At 45.0% G+C, this 24,862-nt stretch overlaps 1 protein-coding gene across 1 annotated transcript in view; it reads left to right on the top strand.

Annotated features, from left to right (window-relative positions):
* The window catches only part of LOC115202941 (neural-cadherin-like), a 202,342-nt gene that overhangs the window by 77,342 nt on the left and 100,138 nt on the right, over positions 1–24,862 (top strand). Inside the window, 5 exon segments of the mRNA XM_029767138.1 lie at positions 13,779–13,976; positions 14,606–14,831; positions 16,867–17,071; positions 20,932–21,043; positions 22,917–23,166. Of these exon segments, the coding sequence (XP_029622998.1) occupies positions 13,779–13,976; positions 14,606–14,831; positions 16,867–17,071; positions 20,932–21,043; positions 22,917–23,166 (991 nt within the window).

The following is a 24,862-nucleotide window of genomic DNA, read 5'->3' as shown; positions in this document are numbered from 1 at the left end:
ACACAGTATGTTTAAATGCTTTTCAGTATTTCCTACTGTATGTCCTATAACCCAAAACGCAACATGAGGTTGAAGAACCTTTTAACAACCTATGCTACGGATGAGTAGCTGTATCTAAAGGGGGTGAATTCAAGCAGGACCACCCAGTCACCACTCTCCAACCACGGCTGATTAGCCCTCCTCCGAAGACCCCTTTTCAGAGCAAGGGCGAGGAAACAGAACACTAAGAGAAAGGACACTGACACCGTGAGGAGAGACAGAGAGTTACATCCGGTAACCGAAGACAGACCGTCAGCAGAGAAGTCGAAATCTGGTCCAAGCAGAGACACCCCGTCGGAGACCTTCAACACGTAATTACATAATTATATTCTGACCCATAAGAGCGGCAGTTCGGGGCAAGGTTAGGGTTAAAATAAGCATAGCTGACAAATGCACCCAAGTGTGTTTTTCTCTTGTGTACTCTCTCTCGCTCTCTCTTTCTTTCTCGCTCTTTTGAAATCCCCATTTTGTGAAACAAGTGTCATATGGTGTTGGCCCGCTAGGGACCTGTTCATCGTACTAAGTTCTAATCAATAGCCTAGACTGTATGTTTGTGTATCTTATATTATCATTTTAGCTTGTTAGCAAATAAATAATCAACTCAATTGGTGTGGTACGGACTTATTTGGTGAGACTCGGGTTTGTGCAGATTCCCGGATCATGCGACGTTCAGAAGGAGACTTTAGAGGAAATTGATTAATTGGCGACTGTTGTGAAATCGATATTCTGATATTCTTTGAGTGAATTTGGGAAATAAAAACTCAATAAAGCTAAAACCTTCCCATGGTGCCCCAGGTTAATGAGTTAATAATTGCCCAAATCATTTAATCGCGTAATTATGCACCGTTAAACATTCGACGAGCAGCAGTCGTCACATTAATCAATACAACGTCACGACAACGTCCAGGTATGGTGTCTATTCAATATGTCTTGTTCTAATGTTACTCTACAACTCTTAACGAGGAACTCTTCCTCAATGTCAATCAACAAGAGTCCCCAGTGAGTGGCCATGCTGAGGTTATATGCATTCACCTGGTGTTATGTTATATAATATTCCTTGTCTCCATAAGTGTAGAACGTTTTCTGTATGCACACAGTGTCCTGCTGTGCCTGACCGTGCCATTGTAACCAGACAGTGTGAGACCCCCGAAAAACTCAATGTTCCCCACTGTTATTAACATGATTCCCCCTTAGGCTGGGGAAATAGATATTGAATTTGGCAATTGAAGAACTAGCTGTGCGTAATGTGTGTGTGTTGAAGTGTGTTCTTGGTAGTGTCAGTATTTTCAATTATGAAAAGCTGTTGAGGGAAAAAAAATCTAATTATGGCCTACCCATTTGTATCGTTTGCAGTTTGTGTAAGATTAGAGCTGGTCACCCCCCCCCCCCCTTTTCCTTTTCTTAATTGGTATTTTTATGTGAAATGTGAAAAAGTCAGTACCTTCCTCTTTAGTAAGATTATGAAAGTCACCATTTCCGGAGAGGGCCAAATAGCCCCTTGTAATCTGTGAGAATATTTAATTAGCCAAAGCTTCTTGTAGTTCTCCATCTTTCTCTGTCTCTGTCTCTCTTCCTCTCCCTCAAATCAAATCAAAATCAAATTCTATTGGTTGCATACACATATTTAGCAGATGTTATTGTGGGTATAGCGAAATGCTTGTGTTCCTAGCTCCAACGGTACAGTAATAGCTGACTATATATACAGTTGAAGTCGGAAGTTTACATACACTTAGGTTGGAGTCATTAAAACTAATTTTTTAACCACTCCACAAATTTCTTGTTAACAAACTATAGTTTTGGCAAGTTGGTTAGGACATCTACTTTGTGCATGACACAAGTTATTTTTCAAACAATTGTTTACAGGCTGATTATTTCACTTATAATTCACTGTATCACAATTCCAGTGGGTCAGAAGTTTACATACACTAAGTTGACTGTGCCTTGAAACAGTTTGGAAAATTCCAGAAAATGATGTCATGGCTTTAGAAGCTTCTGATTGGCTAATTGACATCATTTGAGTCAATTGGAGGTGTACCTGTGGATGTATTTAAAGGCCTACCTACAAACTCAGTGCCTCTTTGCTTGACATCATGGGAAAATCAAAAGAAATCAGCCAAGACCTCAGAAAAAATATTGTAGACCTCCACAAGTCTGGTTCATCCTTGGGAGCAATTTCCAAATGCCTGAAGGTACCACGTTCATCTGTACAAACATTTGTACGCAAGTATAAACATCATGGGACCATGGAGCCGTCATACCGCTCATGAAGGAGACGCGTTTTGTCTCCTAGAGATGAACGTACTTTGGTGCGAAAAGTGCAAATCAATCCCAGAACAACAGCAAAGGACCTTGTGAAGATGCTGGAGGAAACAGGTACAAAAGTATCTATATCCACAGGAAAACAAGTCCTATATCGATGTAACCTGAAAGGCCGCTCAGCAAGGAAGAAGCCACTGCTCCAAAACCGCCATTAAAAACCCAGACTACGGTTTGCAACTGCACATGTGGACAAAGATCGTACTTTTTGGAGAAATGTCCTCTGGTCTGATGAAACAAATGACCATCGTTATGTTTAGAGGAAAAAGGGGGAGGCTTGAAAGCCGAAGAACACCATCCCAACCGTGAAGCACGGGGGTGGCAGCATCATGTTGTGGGGGTGTTTTGCTGCAGGTGGGACTGGTGCACTTCACAAAATAAATGGCATCATGAGGTAGGAAAATGATGTGGATATTTTTGAAGCAACATCAGTCATAAAGTTACAGCTTGGTCGCAAATGGGTCTTCCAAATGAACAATGACCCCAAGCACACTTCCAAAGTTGTGACAAAATGGCTTAAGGACAACAAAGTCAAGGTATTGAAGTGACTATCACAAAGCTCTGACCTCAATCCTCTAGAACATTTGTGGGCAGAACTGAAAAAGTGTGTGCGAGCAAGGAGGCCTACAAACCTGACTCAGTTACACCAGCTCTGTCAGGAGGAATGGGCCAAAATTCACCCAACTTATTGTGGGAAGCTTGTGGAAGGCTACCCGAAACATTTGACCCAAGTTAAACAATTTAAAGGCAATGCTACCAAATACTAATTGAGTGTATGTAAACTTCTGACCCACTAGGAATGTGATGAAAGAAATATAAGCTGAAATAAATCATTCTCTCTACCATTATTCTGACATTTCACATTCTTAAAATAAAGTGGTGATCCTACCTGACCTAAGACAGGGAATTTTTACTGGGATTAAATGTCAGGAATTGTGAAAAAGTTTAAATGTATTTGGTTAAGGTGTATGTAAACTTCCGACTTCAACTGTGTGTGTGTGTGTGTATATATATATATATATATATATATATATATATATATATATATATATATATATATATATATATATATATATATATATATATATATATATATATATATATATATATATGTGTGTGTGTGATGGGATGTATAGGCATTATGGACAGCCAGTATGTGGATAGAGTACACTATATATACATAAGTATGTGGACACCCCTTCAAATTAGTGGATTCGACTATTTCAACCACACCTTTGCTGACAGGTGTATAAAATTGAGCACACAGCCATGCAATCTCCATAGACAAACATGGCAGTAGAATGGCTCATACTGAAGAGCTCAGTGACTTCTAATGTGGCACCGTCATAGGATGCCGCCTTTCCAACAAGTCAGTTCGTCAAATGTCTGCCCTGCTGGAGCTGCCCTGGTCAACTGTAAGTGCTGTGAAGTGGAATCGTCTAGGAGCAACAACGGCTCAGCCATGAAGTGGTAGGCCACATAAGCTCACAGAACGGGACTGCAGAGTGCTAAGGCACGTAGCATGTAAAAATCGTCTGTCCTCGGTTGCAACAATCACTACCGAGTTCCAAAACTGCCTCTGGATGCAACGTCAGCACAAGAACTGTTCATCGGGAGCTTCATGAAATGGGTTTCCATGACCGAGCAATCTCACACAAGCTTAAGATCACAATGCGCAAAGCCAATCGTTGGCTGGAGTTGTGTAAAGCTCACCACCATTGGACTCTGGAGCAGTGGAAACGCGTTCTCTGGAATGATGAATTATGCTTCACCAACTGACAGTGCGACAGACAAATCTTGGTTTGGCGGATGCCAGGAGAGCGCTTCCTGCCTGAATGCATAGTTCCAATTGTAACATTTGGTGGAGGATGGTGTTTTTCATGGTTTGGGCTAGGCCCCTTAGTTCCAGGAAGGGAAATCTTAAAGCTACAGCACACAATGACATTATAGATGATTCTGTGCTTCCAACTTTGTTGCAACAGTTTGGGGAAGGTCCTTTCCTGTTTCAGCATGACAATGCCCCCGTGCATGAAGCAAGGTCAATACAGAAATGGTTTGTTGAGATCGGCGTGGAAGAACTTGACTGGTGTGCACAGAGCCCCGACTTCAACCCCATCAAACACCTTTGGGATAAATTGGAACACCGACTGCAAATCAGGCCTAATCGCCCACATCAGTGCCCGACCTCACTAATGCTCTTGTGGCTGAATGGAAGCAAGTCCCCACAGCAATGTTCCAACATCTAGTGGAAAGCCTTCCCAGAAGAGTGGAGGTTGTTATAGCAGCAAATGGGGGACCAACTCCATATTAATGCCCATGATTTTGGAATGAGATGTTGGACGAACAGGTGTCAACATACTTTTGGCCATGTAGGGTATTTAGTATATCTGAAGAATATGTAGCATAGAATAGTATATGTACAGCAATAGTTTAATAGGATGGACTTGACTAGAATACAGTATATACATATAAAATGGGTAAAACAATATGTAAACATTATTAAAGTGACCAGTGTTCCATTATTAAAGTGACTAGTGTACCATGCCTATTTACATGGGGTAGCAGCCTTTAAGGTGCAGGGTTGAGTAACCGGGTAGTAGCCGGCTAGTGACAGTGAATAAGTTCAAGGCAGGGTACTGGGTGGAGTGATGGCTATTTAACAGTCTGACAGCCTTGAGATAGAAGCTGTTTTTCAGTTCTCTCGGTCTCAGTACTGACCTCGTCTTCTAGATGGTAGCGGGGTGAACAGACCGTCGATCGGGTGGCTCGAGGTCCTTGATGATCTTCTTGGCCTTCCTGTGACACCGGGTGTTGCAGATGTCCTGGAGGGCAGGCAGTGTACCCCTGGGTATGCGTTGGGCTGACCACCCTGCCCTCTGGAAAGCCCTGTGACCAAGCCAAATTTCTTCAGCTTCCTGAGGTTAAAGAGGCTCTGTTGAGCCTTCTTCACCACACTGTCTGTGTGGGTGGACAATTTCAGATTGTCAGTGATCTGTACGCCAATGAACTTAAAACTTTTCACCTTCTCCACTGCGACCTCATCGATGTGGATGGGGGCGTGCTCTCTCTGCTGTCTCCTGAAGTCCACAATCAGCTCCTTTGTTTTGTTGAGAGAGAGGTTATTTTCCTGGCACTGCTCCACCAGGGCCCTCACCTCCTCCCTGTAGGCTGTCTTGTCATTGTTGGTAATCAGGCCTACCACTGTTGTGTCATCTGCAAACTTGATGATTGAGTTGGAGGCATGCGTGGCCACGCAGTCATGGGTGAACAGGGAGTACAGGAGGGGGCTGAGCACGCACCCTTGTAGGGCCCCTGTGTTGAGGATCAGGGTAGTGGAGGTGTTGTTTCCTACCTTCACCACCTGGGGGCAGCCCGTCAGGAAGTCCAGGACCCGGTTGCAGAGGGCGGGGTTCAGACCTAGGGCCCCGAGCTTAATGTTGAGCTTGGAGGGTAACATTGTGAAGACTGAGCTTTAGTCAACGAACAGTGTTCTTACGTTGGTATTCCTCTAGTGTGGAGGAATATCTCTCTCTCTCTCACACACACACACACACACACACACACACACACACACACTATTTCACTCCCTCTGTCTCTCTCTCTCTCCATCTGCTGTGCTGTAAAGTAACTGTGTTCCCGGGAGAACAGGGACTCCTGTAGTTAGCATGTAGTGCTGGGAGTAGAGAGAATGAGAAAGCCCCCCTTCTTCCTAGACTGGTAGAGACAGTAATTGTGCCTGTGTTCCCTCTGTCAGCAGTAAGCCGGGAAGAGAGGATAGAGGGAGCCAGGTGCTGATTGGGGTCACGCTAAGCATCCTCGCTAACAACGTCCGGGAAGAGAGGAAGAAACAGCTAGGTGACAAGCGGAGAATGTGCAGTAATTTATTCAGAACCAGTTAAAAGTGTGGCCCTGTCGATTCGTGGCCCTGTCAAAAGCTTTGCGTTGGTGCTTCCTGAGAGCCCTACATCTCATGCGTGATTCACAGCACGGCCCCTGGAGTCTGTTCCACATAAGCCAATTAATGGAAAGAGACTCTTCACCTGTCACGTGTGGTCATCTCTCTTCTGATCCCAGGTCAGCCAGTGGATTAGGTCACTGAGCTCTCTAACTCTTTTAGGCTGTCTTTGTTTTTGTTGTTGCTGTTGGGCTTTTTGTTTCTCTCAGGCTAGACTCCAGTCATACTAGGCTAGCTGAGGAACTGCAGTGTCAATGTCTATTTGAAGTCATTTTTACGTTGGAACGTAAGTAGCAGCTACATCATTTTGAGTTCATTAGTCAGTGTTCCCAGTAGATAGATTCCCTACCGTAGCCCTAACCATATTCATATTGTTTTGCTTTATTGAACCATCATTCAATTATCGTGGACAGCTTTCCAATGAATGAAGACAAACACTTGACATGTACCAGCATTTCCTCGTTAGGATATCTCATCTATTGTAATGACCATTATTCGCGTGTGCGGATGTTTCTGTCTCTGGATGGACATATTGGAAGTTGGCCATTAGCCTTCTGATTTATTATGTAGGTAATGCTTTCCCCCTGCTGTGCTTTTCATATTACCCCTGTTCCCCTCTTGTCTTTTTCCCAATTAATTCTGGATATGCTGTAGCAGCGGAGAGCAGCCATTAGAAACTCTCAATGAACCACGGACACTCAAGTGCAGCAGGATCGTTATGTGCAGTTTCTGAAAATGTCCCAGCTTCGTATTTCCTCTCTGTCTTTATGTTATAGATGTGGTACTCTTTTTCTTTCTTTCTGTCTCTGTCCCTTTAATTCCATTGATTTATGCAATTGCTGCCTGTTTTTTTTCCCGTTCCAGATTTTGTTATTTGTCTGTTTCCATAACAACCTCAGGGCCATTTCTTACGCTGTGGGTTTTGTCTGAATCCTGCTCTGCTGTTCCCTTCTTATTTTTCTCTGGACTTTTTCTCCCGTGTTCTAAATTTCTCCCTTGTTCCCCCCTCTGTCTTATTCCCTCCCCTTCTCAATTTACCTCTACTCCCCTCCCTGTCTAAATGACTCTGTTGCCACGTTCTTTTCCTGTATTGCTGCTTTAACATTTTCAATTATCTGAAAAGCCATTTTCAAATCTATAATAAGTTCGAGTACATAAAAAACTGTGGCGACAGCAATGAAAATGGTGTTCGGGTGGCATTATTGAATCCATCTTTTGCTTTTATTTAACTAGAGAACGGTTGCAGTTATAGAACTGAAGGTCTGTGAGTGCAGTGTGCTCAATGTGTCATAAGCCATGCTGCCACATATTTCGCTGTCATTAGATTTTGATCATTTGGTTCAACCTTATTTTCCTTTCCATTAGTATAATCTGGTACCTGGTATTTCACAATAGTAATAACATGATAATAACCAATGAATAAAATGCTTGTTGTCACTTTGCGATCCATGACAACAAGCATCACTAGGCACCATTTGGTAGCAGGTGGTAGGCTACCAATCGTATTGGATTTTCCTGGGCAAGCAGGTATTCTGGTGTCTGCCTTTATGAGTGGGCATCACTGGGCACATCCCAGGCATGTGGTGCCTGGTGTTAAGCGACTTTCTCTGTCTTGTTTCCCAGACAGACACATAATCAGGTGAGAGATAATCTAAGAGGACATTGTTTATCTCAGACTAGAGTACTGTTAGTTTCCTTTTGGAGACGGAACACCGTTGATTGTAATTGGCGGTTGTGCGCCATAACCGACCTTGTTGCCTTATCCTCGTTGGCTATTGTGCGTTTTAGGATCACTTAGGTGACTGTGTATCATGCATTCTCTCTCTCTCTTGCACTTGTCCATGTTTCGCTTGTCAATCTCTCGATCTCGATCTTGATCACGATCTCACTCTCTCTCTCTAGCTCTCTCTCTGTCTCTCTCTCTCTCTCTCACTCTCTTCCTCTTTCCCCCTGTTTCTCTCTCATGATTCTCTGTTTCTTTTTTCCTCTTCTCCCATCCACCCTGTTTCTCTCTCTCTGATTCCCCCTGTCTTTCTTTGACTGGTATAAATAGCTGGCAGGCTGTCAGAGAGGGAACCAGAATGACAGCGTCTTGGGCTCTTTGATTCCCCCGGTGATTGGCCCTTTCATAGCCCCTGACAGAACACCTGCTTTCCTCTACCTGACAGCTGCAGTATGGAAGGAGAGAGAGAGAGATGGAGAGAAAGAGGGAGCCAGAGAGAAAAGAGAGAGAGAGAGAGCCTAGAGGGAAAATCGTTGAGAACCATTGGGTAGATGGAACAGTGGAGAGATGGATAAAGGATATCTAAGACTGGAAGAGGGACATAATAAGAGAGACATGATCTGTTATAATGTGGCTGTTTGTGAAAACATCCCTGTGGTGTTCCACCTGCAAGTGTTCTGCCTCTGCATGGTGCATCTTTCTGTTTGTGATTGTGTGTGGTCATGTGTGTATGCGTGTATGTGTGTGTGCTTGTGTGAGCATGTGTGTGTGTGAGCATGTGTGTGTGTGTGAGCATGTGTGTGTGTGTGTGTGTGTGTGTGAGCATGTGTGTGTGTGTGTGTGTGTGTATGTGTGTGTGTGTGTGATTTCTATTGTGATTGCTGTTTTCAGTCAACGCATTAAGGAAAAACACTCAACACATAATTTGCTAATTGTGACTGAAACGCTCTAAAGCGTTGTGCCATCTAAATGTGACAAGTAGTATCGGGTATTACAACACATTAGCATCCTTTAGCATGGCTTTACGTGAAATTTGACTAATGGCCGATGATTGTATTGTCATGTAGCCTAATGGCTTTCAGAGCTTAGTGATTGGTTCATGTACATCATAGCCTTATGATAGTGTTGTGATACTGTCCAGTATTGTATGGTTATTCTGTTTCTGAAAGCCGAGCATCTCTCAAACCTCACTGTATTTTTTTTCAATGGATACTCAGATTACCCTCTGTTTAGGAATAAGGCTCTGGGTTAGGACTAAGACTCTGTGAATGTGCTAGTTCATCTCTATAATTATAACAACATACAGTGCCTTGCAAAAGTGTTTGTCCCTCTTGGCGTTTTTCCTATTATGTTTCATTACAACCTGTAATTTAAATAGATTTTATTTGGATTTCATGTAATGGACATATACAAAATAGTCCAAATTGGTGAAGTGAAATGAAAAAAATACATTTTTCTAAATGGAATAGTTGTGCGTGCATATGTATTCACCCCCTTTACTATGCAGCCCCTAAATAAGATCTGGTACAACCAATTACCTTCAGAAGTCACATAATTAGTTAAATAAAGTCCACCTGTGTGCAATCTAAGTGTCACATTATCTGTCACATGATCTCAGTATATATACGCCTGTTCTGAAAGGCCCCAGAGTCTGCAACACCACTAAGCAAGGGGCACCACCAAGCAAGCGGCACCATGAATACCAAGGAGCTCTCCAAACAGATCAGGGACAAAGTTGTGGAGAAGTACAGATCAGGGTTGGGTTATATAAAAAATATCAGAAACTTTGAACATCCCACGGAGCACCATTAAATCCATTATTAAAACATTAAAAGAATATGGCACCATAGCAAACCTGCCAAGAGAGGTCCGCCCGCCAAAACTCACAGACCAGGCAAGGAGGGCATTAATCAGAGAGGCAACAAAGAGACCAAAGATAACCCTGAAGGAGCTGCAAAGCTCCACAGTGGAGATTGGAGTATCTGTCCATAGGACCATTTTAAGCCATACACTCCACAGAGCTGGGCTTTACGGAAGTGTCCAGAAAAAGCCATTGCTTAAAGAGACCTGTTGGGGATCTTATCCCGGTATTGGGATTCATTGTCAAGAAACCATGGCGGGGAATTCAAAACGGCAAGAATCTAATAATTTCAATTTCTCAAACAATCAACTATTTTTCACCATTTGAAAGATAAACATCTCCTAAATCCAACCACATTGTCCGATTTCAAAGAGGCTTTACGGCGAAAGCATAAAGTTAGGTTATGTTAGGAGAGTACATTGAAAATAGCTGTGTGTAATGTTTTGTCAATTCAAAGACAGGCGTCACCAAAAGCAGATAACCAGCTAAAATTATGCACTAACCTTTGACAATCTTCATCAGATGACACTCCTAGGACATTATGCTATACAATACATGCATTTTTTGTTCCATCAAGTTCATATTTATATCCAAAAACAGCATTTTACAGTAGCGGTGAAATTCAGAATTTTTTTCCCCTCAAATGCTTCCGGTCAATCAACGTTACAATTTACAAAATTACTATTCGAAAACATTGGTAAATTATAATATTGTCATTCAAATAATTATAGTTTAACATTTCGTAAATGCTACTGCATTGCCAGATTTCAAAATAACTTTACTGGGAAATCACACTTTGCAATAAACGGGGTGCTGTGCTAAGAACAATAGGCTAGGCTATACAGGTTAGCACCATCTTGTAACCATCTAATATCAATAATACTATTGTCAATAATCCCTTACCTTTGATTATCTTCATCCATTGGCACTTCCAGGAATCCCAGGTCCACAACAAATGTGGTTTCTTTCGACAAAGTTCATAATTGAGGGGGGGTATAATTTGTGGAACGTTCCAACAGGAATCTGTTCCAAAAACGTTGTAAAGTACAAGGACGCCAACAAACAAAGTATACAAAGTAGCATGATCAATTCACCTAGCTAACTAGCTGCCGAAAAAGCATCAACTCACCACGTAGCTTATTCTTAATGTTTGTCCATAGGCTATCAGAGTGAGGACAGACATTTTTCAGAATAAACGTGGTGACTGAAAAACTTTATGAAATAGCCCACCCCCTACCCGGTATCTTATTCTGCCACTATACAACTTTGTATGCTTTCTTTGTTGGCAACCTTGTTATTTACAAAGTTTTTGGAACAGATTCCTGTTGGAACATTCCACAAATTATACCCACCCCATAATTGATGTCCAAATAACTCCAAGTTGTTAGCCTTCGGTAGGCTACTGAAAAGTAGGGCGGGGGGGGGAAGTCACGACGAAAAGTTAAAAAAATGATCTATTTACGTTCGTTCAAACATGTCAAACGTTGTTTAGCATCAATCTTTAGAGCCATTTTTAACGTGAAACATCAGTAATGTTTCAACCCGACCTCTCCTGTGTCTTGAAAAACGTTTTTGAAAAATGTCTCGCCTCACATGAATGCGCAGGTGCGAGCAATAATGAAGTGACGACATCCCAGGGACGTCAACTTCTCTTCCTTGTCATCCGGTCTCTGTTCATCATAGACGCTTCAAACAACTTTATAAAGATCGTTGACATCTAGTGGAAGCCGTAGGAAGTGCGAAATGAATCCTTTGTCACTGTGTGATCTATTAACAATGACTCGAAAAATAGTACAGCCACAAAATTCTTTTATTTTTCTCAGGTTTTGCCTGCCATATGAGTTTTGTTATACTTACAGACAGCATTCAAACAGTTTTAGAAAATTCAGAGTGTTTTCTATCCAAATCAAATAATATGCATATCCTAGCTTCTGAGTTGGTGTAGGAGGCAGTTAAAAATGGGCACATATTTTTTCAAAATTCCCAATACTGCCCCCTAGCCCCAACAGGTTCTTAAAGAGAAAAATTGATGTTCGCCAAAAGGCATGTAGGAGACTCCCCAAACATATGGAAGAAGGTACTCTGGACAGATGAGACTAAAATGTGGCTTTTTGGCCATCAAGGAAAATGCTATGTCTGGTGCAAACTCAACACCTCTCATCACCCCAAGAATACCATCCCCACAGTGAAGCATGGTGGTGGCAGCATCATGTTGTGGGGATGTTTTTCATAGGCAGGGACTGGGAAGCTGGTCAGAATTTAAGGAATGATGGATGGTGCTAAATACAGGGAAATTCTTGAGGGAAACCTGTTTCAGTCTTCCAGAGATTTGAGACTGGGACGTAGGTTCACCTTCAAGCAGGACAATGACCCTAAGCATACTGCTAAAGCAACACTCGAGTGGTTTAAGGGGAAATATTTAAATGTCTTGGAATGGCCTAGTCAAAGCCTAGACCTCAATCCTATTGAGAATCTGTGGTATGACTTAAAGATTGCTGTACACCAGCGGAACCCATCCAACTTGAAGGAGATGGAGCAGTTTTGCCTTCAAGAAAGGGCAATAATTCCAGTGGCTAGATGTGCCAAGCTTATAGAGACATACCCCAAGAGACTTGCTGCTGTAATTGCTGCTAAAGGTGGCTCTACAAAGTATTGACTTTGGGGGGGTGAATAGTTATACACGCTCAAGTTTTTTTTTTTTTTTTTTTTTTTACCCCCCCCCCCCCCCCCCCCCCCCAAAAAAAAAACCAATTTCAATTCTAGACTAAGAAAAATGCGAAGGTGGTGAATACTTTCGCATGCCACTGTTAAATATTCCTATTTAATTAAATAAATAATGAAGATGTGTTGATTGCGTATGTCTTCACATGCAAGATTTAATGAGACTGAATGAGATTCTACCAGCTTTGCACAACACTTTGCACAACATACTGTACATCCATTGTTTTTGTCTCGGATTTTCAAGCAAATTTAAGTCATGACTGAGACTGGACTGGTCAGGCATTACAATGTGTCTAATTGTCCACCTGAAAAATATGAACTCTATCCCAGGGTTAAGTTTTCAGAAGACTAAGGAGGGTTTTCATTAATGAAGGATTTGGGTCAAATCCAAACCCTCTGTATTGGCAAGTATTGTGGTGGCAGCATCATGTTATGGGTATGCTTGTCATCGGCAGGGATTAGGGAGTTTTTTAGGATCAAAAGAAATATGAAAGCAGCAAAGCACAGGGAAAAAGTTTGAATTCTGAAAACATGAACCTTGGATAGTTTTGTTTTTCTGGGGGACAATTACACACATTTTAATACCGAAGACACACCAGAATGACTAAAGAGGTGTGGAGTGTTCCTGAGTAGTCCAGTCTCTGTCCTGTCCATCAATGATTCCCAACCAAATTAACTGAGCTTGAGCAATTTTCACAAAAACAAAGTATAAATGTTGCCCTAAGAGTTATGCAAGGTTGGTTGAATCTTATTAAAAATGATTCAAAGCTGTAATGGATGCCAAAGGTGCTTCCACCAAGTATTTTTTGTACTTTTTAAAATTATTATTATTATTATTATTATTTTTTTTTATGTTTCTTTCACTTTTAAAATATGGAGTAGGTAGTGTAGATCGGTAGGGGATTTAAAAAAAAAATGTAATCCCTTTTTAGATTTTATTTTAGGGCAGCAAAATGTGAAAAATGTGCAAGGGGTGTGTAGACTTTCACTAGGCACTGTATATGCCATTTAGCAGATGTTTTTATCCAAAGCGACGTACAGTCATGCGTGCATACATTTTCCATATGGGTGGTCCCAGGAATCAAACCCACTATACTCACATTGCAAGTGCCATGCTCTACCAACTGAGCTACAGAGGACCAATCTCTGCCACTCCTCTACAGGTCCAGACTGGTACCTGGTACGGGTGGAGCTGACAGTGACTGATGTGAATGACAATGTTCCGGAATGGACCATGGTCCCCTCCCCCTACCTGGCAGTGGTATCTCCCAACGCCCTGGCCGGGTCACTAGTCTACAAGCTCCACGCCCAGGACGGAGACGAGGGCAACAACGGGGAGGTGGAGTACTTCCTGTCTGATGGTAGGTGCTTCCTGTCCAGGGATTGAGTACAATTTCATTGAGTACACGAACTGGCAGCATTGTAATAGAAAGAGAAAAAAACATTATTTTATATGGTTTTAGTCAGTGTTATACATGCTTTTATACTTTTTTACTTCTAGTCTTTCATCTCATTAAGATAAGCATGTGTCTTATCTTATGTCATATGTTGTGTACAATTGCGGAAGTTGGGCAGAATGAAATTGCCAGTGGGTGGGATTACATGTGTGAGTCTGTGCGTCAATGACTCTAATATTAGATTCCATCTGCACTTTCCTTTCAATGCATTTTAAAGGTTCATTATTGCTGCGCAGCTGTCTTATTAAATGCAATAAAATCACCTTGACTCATTAAATCAATCAATCCCTCTAATATTGAACATATGTTCTGTTCCACGAATGAATGACAGAAAAGACATTTGTTGTGGCCTGGCTGGCCTAGCAGTAATACTGCAGCCTCCCTGCACATGTCAGCATAGGTTTCAACCTGGCTTACTGCCCTTTTATCGCAGTATGCTTCCCACTGTCATCCTATCTCTCTTTATCTAGTCAGAAAGCACCTTCAAATATATGTTTTCGAAAATAAATTCCTCTGTTGTCTCCTAACTGCAGGTGGTGACGGGCGTTTCGAGGTGGACAGAAAGAGTGGTCATGTCCGGACCACGGGGCTGCCACTTCAGAGGGACAAAGAGTACCTGTTGACAGTGGTGGCTGCTGACCGGCTGGGTAGCCGTAGTCCCCCGGTGGTAGTGTCAGTTATAGCAGGAGCCAGAGCACCACAGTTCTCCAACGCATCCTTCACTATTTCACTACCTGAGAACACACCAGAGAGACAGCCGTGAGTACCACACACACACACACACACACACACACACACACACACACACACACACACACACACACATATGCAAAGTCACACATACACCCATGCAAAGCAGAGGAGGCTGGTGGGATTTAGCTATAGGAGGACAGGCTCATTCTAATGGCTGGAATGGAATCCATAGAATGGAGTTTCCATATAGTTGATACCGCTCCGTTAATTCCATTCCAGCCATTAGAATGAGCCCGTCCTCCGATAGCTCCTCCCACCAGCCTCCTCTGAGTCTCACACACGCAAAGTACACACACACATGTACACACGCATGCACACATCCATGTACGCACACACACAAACACACACTTTGTCACGGATCCCTCCGGAACTTTCATCACGCACACCTGTCCCCTATTCCCACTGATTAGTATTTGTATATATGTGCCCTTTGGTTTCCATTGGGCTGTCCATTATTGTTACAATGTCCGTTGGTGCGTGTGAGTACCTGTGCTGTGTGTTTTGGGCTTTCGTGCCCTTGTGGATTGTTCAGATGATTACGGGTCTGGTCCCGTATGTTAATCATTGTGCGCGTGGGTTATTTATTCGAGGTACTCCTCGCTCTTGTGTTTGGGTTTCAACCCAGTTTTTTGTATGGTGTTTGTCTGGTCTTCGTCCCCGTGCCTTTACACGGCACGCCGTAATTTGGGCTATTACGCATTCCTGCGCCTGTCTCCCGAATCTTTGTTACCAGCGTGACATACATGTACACACATGCATAGTCACACACACACACACACGCACGCACGTGCGCAAACACACGCTAATACACACACAGACACACAAACAAACAATTGCACACATGCACACAAACATGCACAGTCACACACATACACACACATAATGTAAAACTAGAAGTTATGAAGGTCATAGTTTAGAAAAACAAGTCGGCATGAAAATAATTCGCTAGTATTCACAAATAATTTGAATACATAAATATAGTACCGATTGCGAATGATATGCACACATTATCACACTTTAACAGTGCACATATACACACACTCAGACATTTTCATACAATAACCATTATGCACTGAGCCATAAGTTCACATAAATCAGGCATACATAGTTATTCAATATATGACCGATTGTTTGTCACACAGACACACAGACACACAGACACACACACACACACACACACACACACACACACACACACACACACACACACACACACACACACACACACACACACTATATTATAGCCTGGGACGATTACTGGAAAGGATTTGATCTTTGGCCTGTATTCTCTCCTATCGCTTCTCTATTTTGATTGACAGGAACTTGCATTACTCACCCATCAGTGAGTGTAACATCTGTGGTGATTGTTCCTGCTGAGCGCCTGAGGGAACTCATCAAAAACCTTGAACATAACTCCATTGCCGTTGTGGTACACATTACACAAACCAGAAAACATTAGTCCTTCTCTACATTTTCCCTCTCTCTGTCTCATCACTAAACTGAATAGCCTTGCTAGATGTGTTCATCATCCTCTCTCTCTTTCTTTCTCTCTCTTACTCTCTCTCACACTCTTTCTTTCTCTCTTTCTCATTATCTCTCTTACTTTCTCTCACACTCTTTCTCTCTATCTCTCTTTCACTCACACACTCTCTCTTTCTCTCTTTCTCTCCCTCTCCCTCTCCATCTCTCTCTCTCACACACTCTATCTGTCTCATTCTCTCTCTTACTTTCACTCACACACTCTCTCTGTCTCTCTCTCTCCCTCTCCCCCTCTCTCTCTCCCTCTCCCCCCCTCTCTCTCTCCCTCTCCCCCCCTCTCTCTCTGCCTCTCCCCCCCTCTCTCTCTCTCTCTGTTTTGTCAGTACAGACATTTTTTATTTTCAATTTATATAGTGCTGTCCTTGAGCTGTTCTTATCTATTAAAGTTCTATATTATGTCATGTTGTGTGTGGACCCCAGGAAGAGTAGCTGCTGCATGAGCATAAGCTAATGGAGATCCTAATAAATAAATAAATCCCTTTCCTGCCCCTCTCTTTGGTAGCTTCCTGGCAACTCCAGCCGTGTCCTTCCAGAAGCAGCCAATCAGCTACAGCCTGGTCATCAATCCAAGCAGTCTGTTTAGCATGCAGGCGGACACGGGGGAGATCACTCTGACCAGGACCATAGACTTTGAGATGGACCAGCACAGCTTCCTGCTCATGGTCAGGGCCAGCGAGGACCAGGACAGTCTGAGCAGTGCTGCTGAGGTGGGTCCATATAATAAGAGAGACATGATCTGTTATAATGTGGCTGTTTGTGAAAACATCCCTGTGGTGTTCCACCTGCAAGTGTTCTGCCTCTGCATGGTGCATCTTTCTGTTTGTGATTGTGTGTGTGTGTGTGTGTGTGTGTATATGGGTCCAGGCCGGCCTTGGAACCTCTCTGTCTCTCACTCTCTCTCTCTCTCTCACACACACACACTGAATGTAAAGCCTCTCACAGGGTTCATTCTAATTAGGAATATCAATTAATAGAGCTGCGAAGATGCTTGAACAGAGAGAACACATGGGCAACGGCTACATGAACAAAAGGAACGGGAACATGTATGATGTTGTGTGGTCTAGTTTGTTGTCCCAGCCTTCACTGCTAATTCAACATGGTTGGGGGACCTGGGGGAGAGACTAGAGAATGGCTTCCAGTGTTTCTCTTCTGTGGTGCCCCGCCTCAGTTAACGTCAGCAGAAAGGCAGACATCTTCACTGCTCAGCCATCCACTGGTCTTCCCTGTCCTCAGGCACAACAGTAGAGCACAGAGCCAAACAACATGTGGGAACAAATATGAGGGGGAGAGAGAAAAGACTGGCAGCTGCTCCTAAAATCTGTCCAATCCTGTGAGCTTTCTGTCCAGAGAGAGTCCTCAGTGAATGCCTAGAGCAGTGGATGAGGGAGGGAGGGAGAGAGGGATGGAGGGAGGCTGGAGGGAGGGAGAGAGGGATGGAGGGAGGCTGGAGGGAGGGAAGGAGGGAGGGATGGAGGGAGGCTGGAGGGAGGGAGACTGGAGGGAGGGAGAGAGGGATGGAGGGAGGCTGGAGGGGTGGAGGGAGGGATGGAGGGAGGGAGACGGTGGGACGGAGAGAGAGAGGGAGGGAGAGAGGGATGGAGGGAGGGAGGGGGTGGTGGGACAGAGAGAGAGAGGGAGGGAGGGAGAGGGGGATTGAAGGAGGGAGGCGGTGGGACGGAGAGAGAGAGGAAGGGAGGGAGGGATGGAGGGAGGCTGGAGGGAGGGAGGCGGTGGGACGGAGAGAGAGAGAGAGAGAGAGGGAGGGAGAGATGGATGGAGGGAGGCTGGAGGGAGGCGGTGGGATGGAGAGAGAGAGAGGGAGGGAGAGGGGGATTGAAGGAGGGAGGCGGTGGGACGGAGAGAGAGAGGAAGGGAGGGAGGGATGGAGGGAGGCTGGAGGGAGGGAGGCGGTGGGACGGAGAGAGAGAGAGAGAGAGAGGGAGGGAGAGATGGATGGAGGGAGGCTGGAGGGAGGCGGTGGGATGGAGAGAGAGAGAGGGAGGGAGAGAGGCTGGAGGGAGGGAGGCTGGAGGAGGGAGGCGGTGGGACGGAGAGAGAGAGAGGGAGGGAGAGAGGCTGAAGGGAGGGAGGGAGGCGGTGGGACAGAGAGAGAGAGGGAGGGATGGAGGGAGAGAGGGATGGAGGGAGGGAGGCGGTGGGACGGAGAGAGAGAGGGAGGGAGAGAGGGAGTGAAGGAGGGAGGCGGTGGGACGGAGAGAGAGAGAGAGAGAGAGAGGGAGGGAGGAATGGAAGGAGGCTGGAGGGAGGGAGGCGGTGGGACGGAGAGAGAGAGGGAGGGAGAGAGGGATGGAGGGAGGCTGGAGTGAGGGAGGCGGTGGGACGGAAGGAGGAAGAGAGATGTGTTGCTGCCCATGCTCGTGCACTGCTCCTGTACTGCCTTGTCTAGCCCTTGCTGGCCTGCCTATGCTCCTGTACTGCCTTGTCTAACCCTTGCTGGCCTGCCTATGCTCCTGTCCTGCCCTGTCTAGCCCTTGCTGGCCTGCCTATGCTCCTGTCCTGCCCTGTCTAACCCTTGCTGGCCTGCCTATGCTCCTGTCCTGCCCTGTCTAACCCTTGCTGGCCTGCCTATGCTCCTGTACTGCCCTGTCTAACCCTTGCTGGCCTGCCTATGCTCCTGTCCTGCCCTGTCTAACCCTTGCTGGCCTGCCTATGCTCCTGTCCTGCCCTGTCTAACCCTTGCTGGCCTGCCTATGCTCCTGTCCTGCCCTGTCTAACCCTTGCTGGCCTGCCTATGCTCCTGTCCTGCCCTGTCTAACCCTTGCTGGCCTGCCTATGCTCCTGTCCTGCCCTGTCTAACCCTTGCTGGCCTGTCCATGCCACAGGCCACAGCTGTGATTTCTCATTACACACCTTCAACAAATGTAAATCCAGTAAGTCAAACAGTCAAAGAGTCAAAGCTGCCTCCAAAGAGACTGAGTTGTGAAAAGGTCCTGAACTTGGAATCTGCTTTGTTAATTTCCAGGCAGATTTCAGGCGTTTCTCCTACTGCAGCGAATACTTTGTAGCACCATTAGTTACTGAACCAGCCAGTGACCTGCCCAGCCCCTCCACAACACGCCGCAGGGTCCTCGGCTTTATCAGAGCTGACTGGCTCTCACGTCAGATTCAGCCCTCCGTTTCACCACTGCACTGCCCAGCAGAGCGCTCTCTCTCCTCTTCCCTCTCTCTCCTCACTTGCTGGCTCGCGTCTCCTCAGGGAGCTGCATGGGCAGAGCTCAAATTACTGCGCTTCTTCTAACAGAACAGTTGTATGCTTTGGCACAGTTGTCGGGGTGTGTGTTAAAGGGGGTCAGCTGATGTTCTCTCCAGTTCCTGTTGTTTTGTTCTTCTGAGAGCGTTCTGACTCTGATAAGTGGAAGAACACTCCGAGTCTGACCGAGTGTTCCCCTCCTTAGCTGCAGGCTCTGGACTGGAAGAGAACAGCTGTTAATGCAGGCAGGAAAGCTCTCCTTACCCCCCCTAATGAATAGTAGAGCAGAGCAATACACTGTATTTCATGTCAGTGGTTCTCTCCTGGTAGTCACAGGAGGAAGTTAAGACTGCATTGTGTCCCACCGCTGGTATTGATTATGAGACCCTCTCACTGGATCGACAGTCGCCACGCTACAGGTCTCCGTCTGCCGGCTAGCCGGGTTATTAATTGGCCTGGGTAAGCAATCCTAGCCTCTATGTAAATCTGTGAGGTTTGTGTCCCTCCGAGCCAGGATTGGGATGTGACTGCTGCTCACGGCAGATAACAAAGAGCAGGCGCTTACGAACGCACACCTTTGAGCACATGGCTAAGCGCTGAGTGCACGGTGTAATGAGGGAGGGAAAGGTGTGGATATGGAGGATTATGTTCATTTTGTGTGATTTTCTTCTCTCTCTCTCTCTTTGACTGGTGTATCAGTGTGAATTACAGTGAGGAGGACACTGTAATCCCCTGTTACCTCACTGTTCCTCTTTCAGAGGAGAGGAAGGGCAGAGGAGGAGGAGGGGTGGAACGGGGAAGAAACAGCGGCATTCAGAGCATCTCTTCTCTTTTTCTTCTTTTCCTTGCCCTTTTCTTCTCTTGGAGGATTGCTGTAGAGTTTGGCTCTGACTGTTAGTAGTGAAAGGGCAATCTACTGAAAGCAGCTTTTCCTCTGCTGCGATAAATATCAGGGATGATTACTGGCTCTCTCCCCAGACTGGCCACAGTCAGACACTTCCAGAAGCCCAGATATGAATGACTCTTGCTCCCTGGCACACCTGAAGCTCAACCTTTCTGCCCTGCGATTTATTCTACTTTACCTTCAACTGTACTATACTCACATTTTACTCTGTGTCTCTAGCTCACTTTCTTCTCAGTTTAAATAGATTGTGTTAGCTGAGCTGCTAAAAGCAATTCATAGTGAGACAGTTAATTAGGTTTAGCAACTAATCTATCAAAGGCCTAAAGATAACTATCACATTACCTGGAGGAGGAGAATAATTTACTCCCACGCTCTCTCTCTCTCTCTCTCTCTCTCTCTCTCTCTCTCTCTCTCTCTCTCTCTCTCTCTCTCCCTTTCTCCTAATGAAACAGGTGCGTGTGATCATCACAGATGAAAATGACTGCGTTCCTGAGTTCCTGCAGTCCATTTACAGCAAAGACAGTGTGCCGGAGACTGTAACCACGGCAACCTCTCTGTTACAAGGTGAGTGCACATACACTCATACACTCTCTATCTCTCTCACGGTGTAGCTCTTCCAGAACCCTACACCCCCTCCATCCTCCCTCCCTCCACCCCACCCCCCCCCTCTTGCTCTATTGGTCATCTCATGTCCGGGGACAACGGACAGTTCTGTTCCTAGGAGAGGACCGCACGAAGCTCCACGTATTCTCTGTAGAGTAGTCACAGAAGTTCAGTAGTGCTATGTTCACCATGCTGGTGGGTGAGGAGAGGATAGGTGTACACTTACTTGTGATTTTTATAGTACCAGAGGTGTCCTCTTGCCGATGAACATCCTTTTTTTGGCAGACACTGCTGTGAGACCGCGGTGAGGCAGGTGTGTTTGTTAAAGGAGCCCCTGCAGGTGCGGTGTGCCTGCTATGATCAACAGGTGCATCGGGACCGACCTACCGGCAGATGTGTTACGCTGCAATTATCGCTGTGAATCTGAACATAACAGGACTTCACCGCAGAACGGAGCGCATCTAGAGCGAACAGAACGACATGGCTCATGCAGACTTTTAAGCAGCTGTGAGAACATCGCGTCTGGGTCACAATTATGGGGACGTGTAAGCTTTCAATGAAATTTCAATGAAATGTTGTTTTATTTTTATTCCCTGTATGTTGATCCGACGGTTTAAGGTGAAGAAGCCGAGATTAGGCTCTTGTTCCTGGGATTAGTGGGGTACGAACAGGAGGCTGTGATTGTGTCACAGAGAGAGAGAGAGACTTTACACTGGACATCATCCGGCTCCATTTTTTAGGGCTTGCCCAGGCCACAGCAACAAGCCCTGGGATTGGCTGAAGTGGATCTGAAAGATTAGATATACATGGATTTAGGCATTTAGGCTGGTTGTAGATGTAGCAACGTGGTAAACAGCATCACTCAACATCATTTATGAATCTCTGTCTCCGACAGCTCTGTGCTGTGGTGAGGGCTGAGGAAACAGACCATAGGAGACAGTTTCATCAGATACTCCATTTGGCCAAAGACTTCACTCCCTGTGGATCTGGGGCTCAGGCCAAGAACGGATGTTGTCTTGTACTGTCAGTTAGGCCAACAATCCTTTAGAGCCTAACTGGCTCAGTATTGATGGATATTCAAATGACTCTCATTGCTAAGTCAGGAAGTGCATATTGAGGAAACGAAATATTGACTTTGATGTATGAAGTCTTCCACAGTATATGGATGTGTGTCAAGGATAATGCTCATATTTGACAGTGTTATTGGTGACATTTAAATCCACCAAGCGAGGTTCCCTTGGACCAGTGGGCGCTGCTGAACGGCTCATAATAAAGGCTGGAACGGAGCAAATGGACTGGCATCAAACACCTGGAAACCATGAGTTTGATGTATTTGACACCGTTCCACTGATTCCTCCCAGTCATTACCACGAGCCCGTCCTCCCCAATTAAGGTGCCACCAACCTCCTGTGTCTTGGATGCTGTTGGTCTACATGATACAGTGAGGTAGAGAGTATACTGAATGCAATCTAAGGAGAATAGCAGAATGCAGGAGTTCACGGTGAAAAGGACGATTTAGCGGAAGAAATGCTGATCCCCGTCCCAGACTGAGCCCTCTCTCTTTCAGCAAGGCCATCACTCTGACTGTAGCCCTACTCCAGTAAGTTTTCCAAACGAAAGAGACATTTGGGAAAATGCTTGCCTTTTCCTAACCTTCAATTTGATGCGATACAGAAATGTGTGAACATGCATGAAAAAACAGTAGTAATTAAGTCTAGCATCTAGACTAGAGTCACATGTTGGACATATCTGTTCTGGTTAGATGACGTTGCAGAATACAGAGATATCTCCTTGTCCAACCTCCCCTCTCTACCCTGTCTCTCCCTCACTCTAGTGTCTGCCAGTGACTGTGACTCGGACCTGAACGCTGAGTTGACCTACTACACTCTGAGCCCAGACTTCAGCATCTCTCCCCACGGAACCATTTTCCCTGCAGGGCAACTGGACTATGAGAGGCCCAACCACCTGTATGAGTTTGTGGTGATGGCTGTGGACAAGGGAGATGTGCCCCGGACAGGTACAGCCACTGTACGCATCCGCATGGCCAATGTCAACGATGAGGTCCCCGAGTTCTCCCAGCATGTGTGAGTACAGTACTGCTTCTCCTCTTCATCACTATTAACATCATAAGTAAGAGTGTGGTTATTACAATCATCATCATGGCCATCATTATCATCATCATCATCATCAACATCTACATCTAAACAGGGCGCCTATTTCATAATTTGTATTATTCTCTACCATTTTCCTTCCACCCTGCCTGCTCTTCTTGTTGTTAACCCTCACCCTTGCCTATTTGTCAGCCTAGGCCATGCCATTTCACTTTCCTCTGCTCTGCACAGCTGCCTCCTCCCACAATCCAGTGCAGCTGCAGTTTCCCAGAATTCCACATGGCTGCCAATTCCCAAAATCCCTTACAGCTGCTGCTGGTCTACAACCCAAACCCCTTCAAAAGAAAACACACAGCAACAAAAAAGAAACACAAACTGGGATTTCAACATCTCTATCTGTCCTGTTCCTCTTGGGCATGTTTCCTGCCCTGTATTAGCTCACCCGCACATTCCTTTTTTTAAATGCCGAATTACCCTGCTGTTCCGGTCCGATCTGTAGTGATGCATTGAGCTGTTGTTTTTTCCCTCTGGTGTTGCTCTGGCCTATGGCTCTTTTAATTGGACAATTTTCTGGCAGCTAGCTCTGCAAATTGGTGAGGCAGGTTCAATCAGCCATGCCTTTAGTTTGTTGTGGAGAGAATCACGCCAGCACCAGGGCAGTGTGTGTCTGTGTGTGTGTGTGTGTGTGTGTGTGTGTGTGTGTGCTGAAGTACAGGTTTGTTTTTCAGAGAGAGATGGAGAGGTAGGAAAAGAGTTGAGAGAGACAGAGATGGGGTGAGTGAGCCAGACAGAGTGAGAGAGTAGAGGGATAGAGAGATGTAGAGGGAGAACCAACTGCCCACTAGGGATGTCTGTTTGAATCATTCTGATGAACAGTGGCAGGGAACGAGTGTGTGGGTGTGGCTGGATATGAGTTGCTGATATGGATGCACTACAGCATGTAGATGAGTTAGCTTTTAGTTGTTGGGTTAATGTTATGGTGTGGGTAGGTGAATGGGGTTATGTGTGCTGTGATAGGAGGCTGTGTGTTGGTCTGTGTGCGGGGTTATGGGTGATGGGAGGCTGTGTGTGTGTGTCTAAGTGTGTGTTATGATGCTATTGCTGTGTGTATCTGTTGGGGGTTTTGTGGGAAGAATTGATTTCCTGTCAGCAGGAGCATCCCCAGTTTCCCCTCGTGATGTTCAATCTACAGAGATCTTCAGTGAATCATCATTGTTACTCTACAATGCGGAAAACAAAACAGATATTCTCTAATGTGTAACACAATGGAAACAGGGTAGGGTGTCTGGTATTATTTGAGTAACTTTGTGATGGCCGCCAGACTGTTATTTCTATTGGGCTCAATTGGATCAGCCTGTTTCATTTGCCACTCGGTTCGCTCCCCTTTGCTGTTCATCTCCATCAGATGAAAACCTCATCTCCAAAACAGAAACCTTTCAGGAAAAAAATATATATATTTTCCTATTAACGAACATGCAATAAAACTTCAGACGATATTTTGTATACATTTTCGTGGGCATAAACTCATGAAATGTCCAGCGAATATTGAGGGTAGTTATTGCTTTCAATACATGTAAAAATATATATATATATTTTTTTAAAGGCAGAAATGGAGTTCTGAGGTTTTCATTCGACAGTGACGTGTTGCTGGTGAAATCGACAAAGTGAG

Source organism: Salmo trutta, chromosome 12 (genome assembly GCF_901001165.1).
Source record: "Salmo trutta chromosome 12, fSalTru1.1, whole genome shotgun sequence".
In the NCBI taxonomy this organism is placed as follows: Eukaryota; Metazoa; Chordata; class Actinopteri; order Salmoniformes; family Salmonidae; genus Salmo; species Salmo trutta.
Note: the sequence above shows the minus strand (reverse complement) of the source record. Positions and strands in the feature narration are given on the sequence as shown.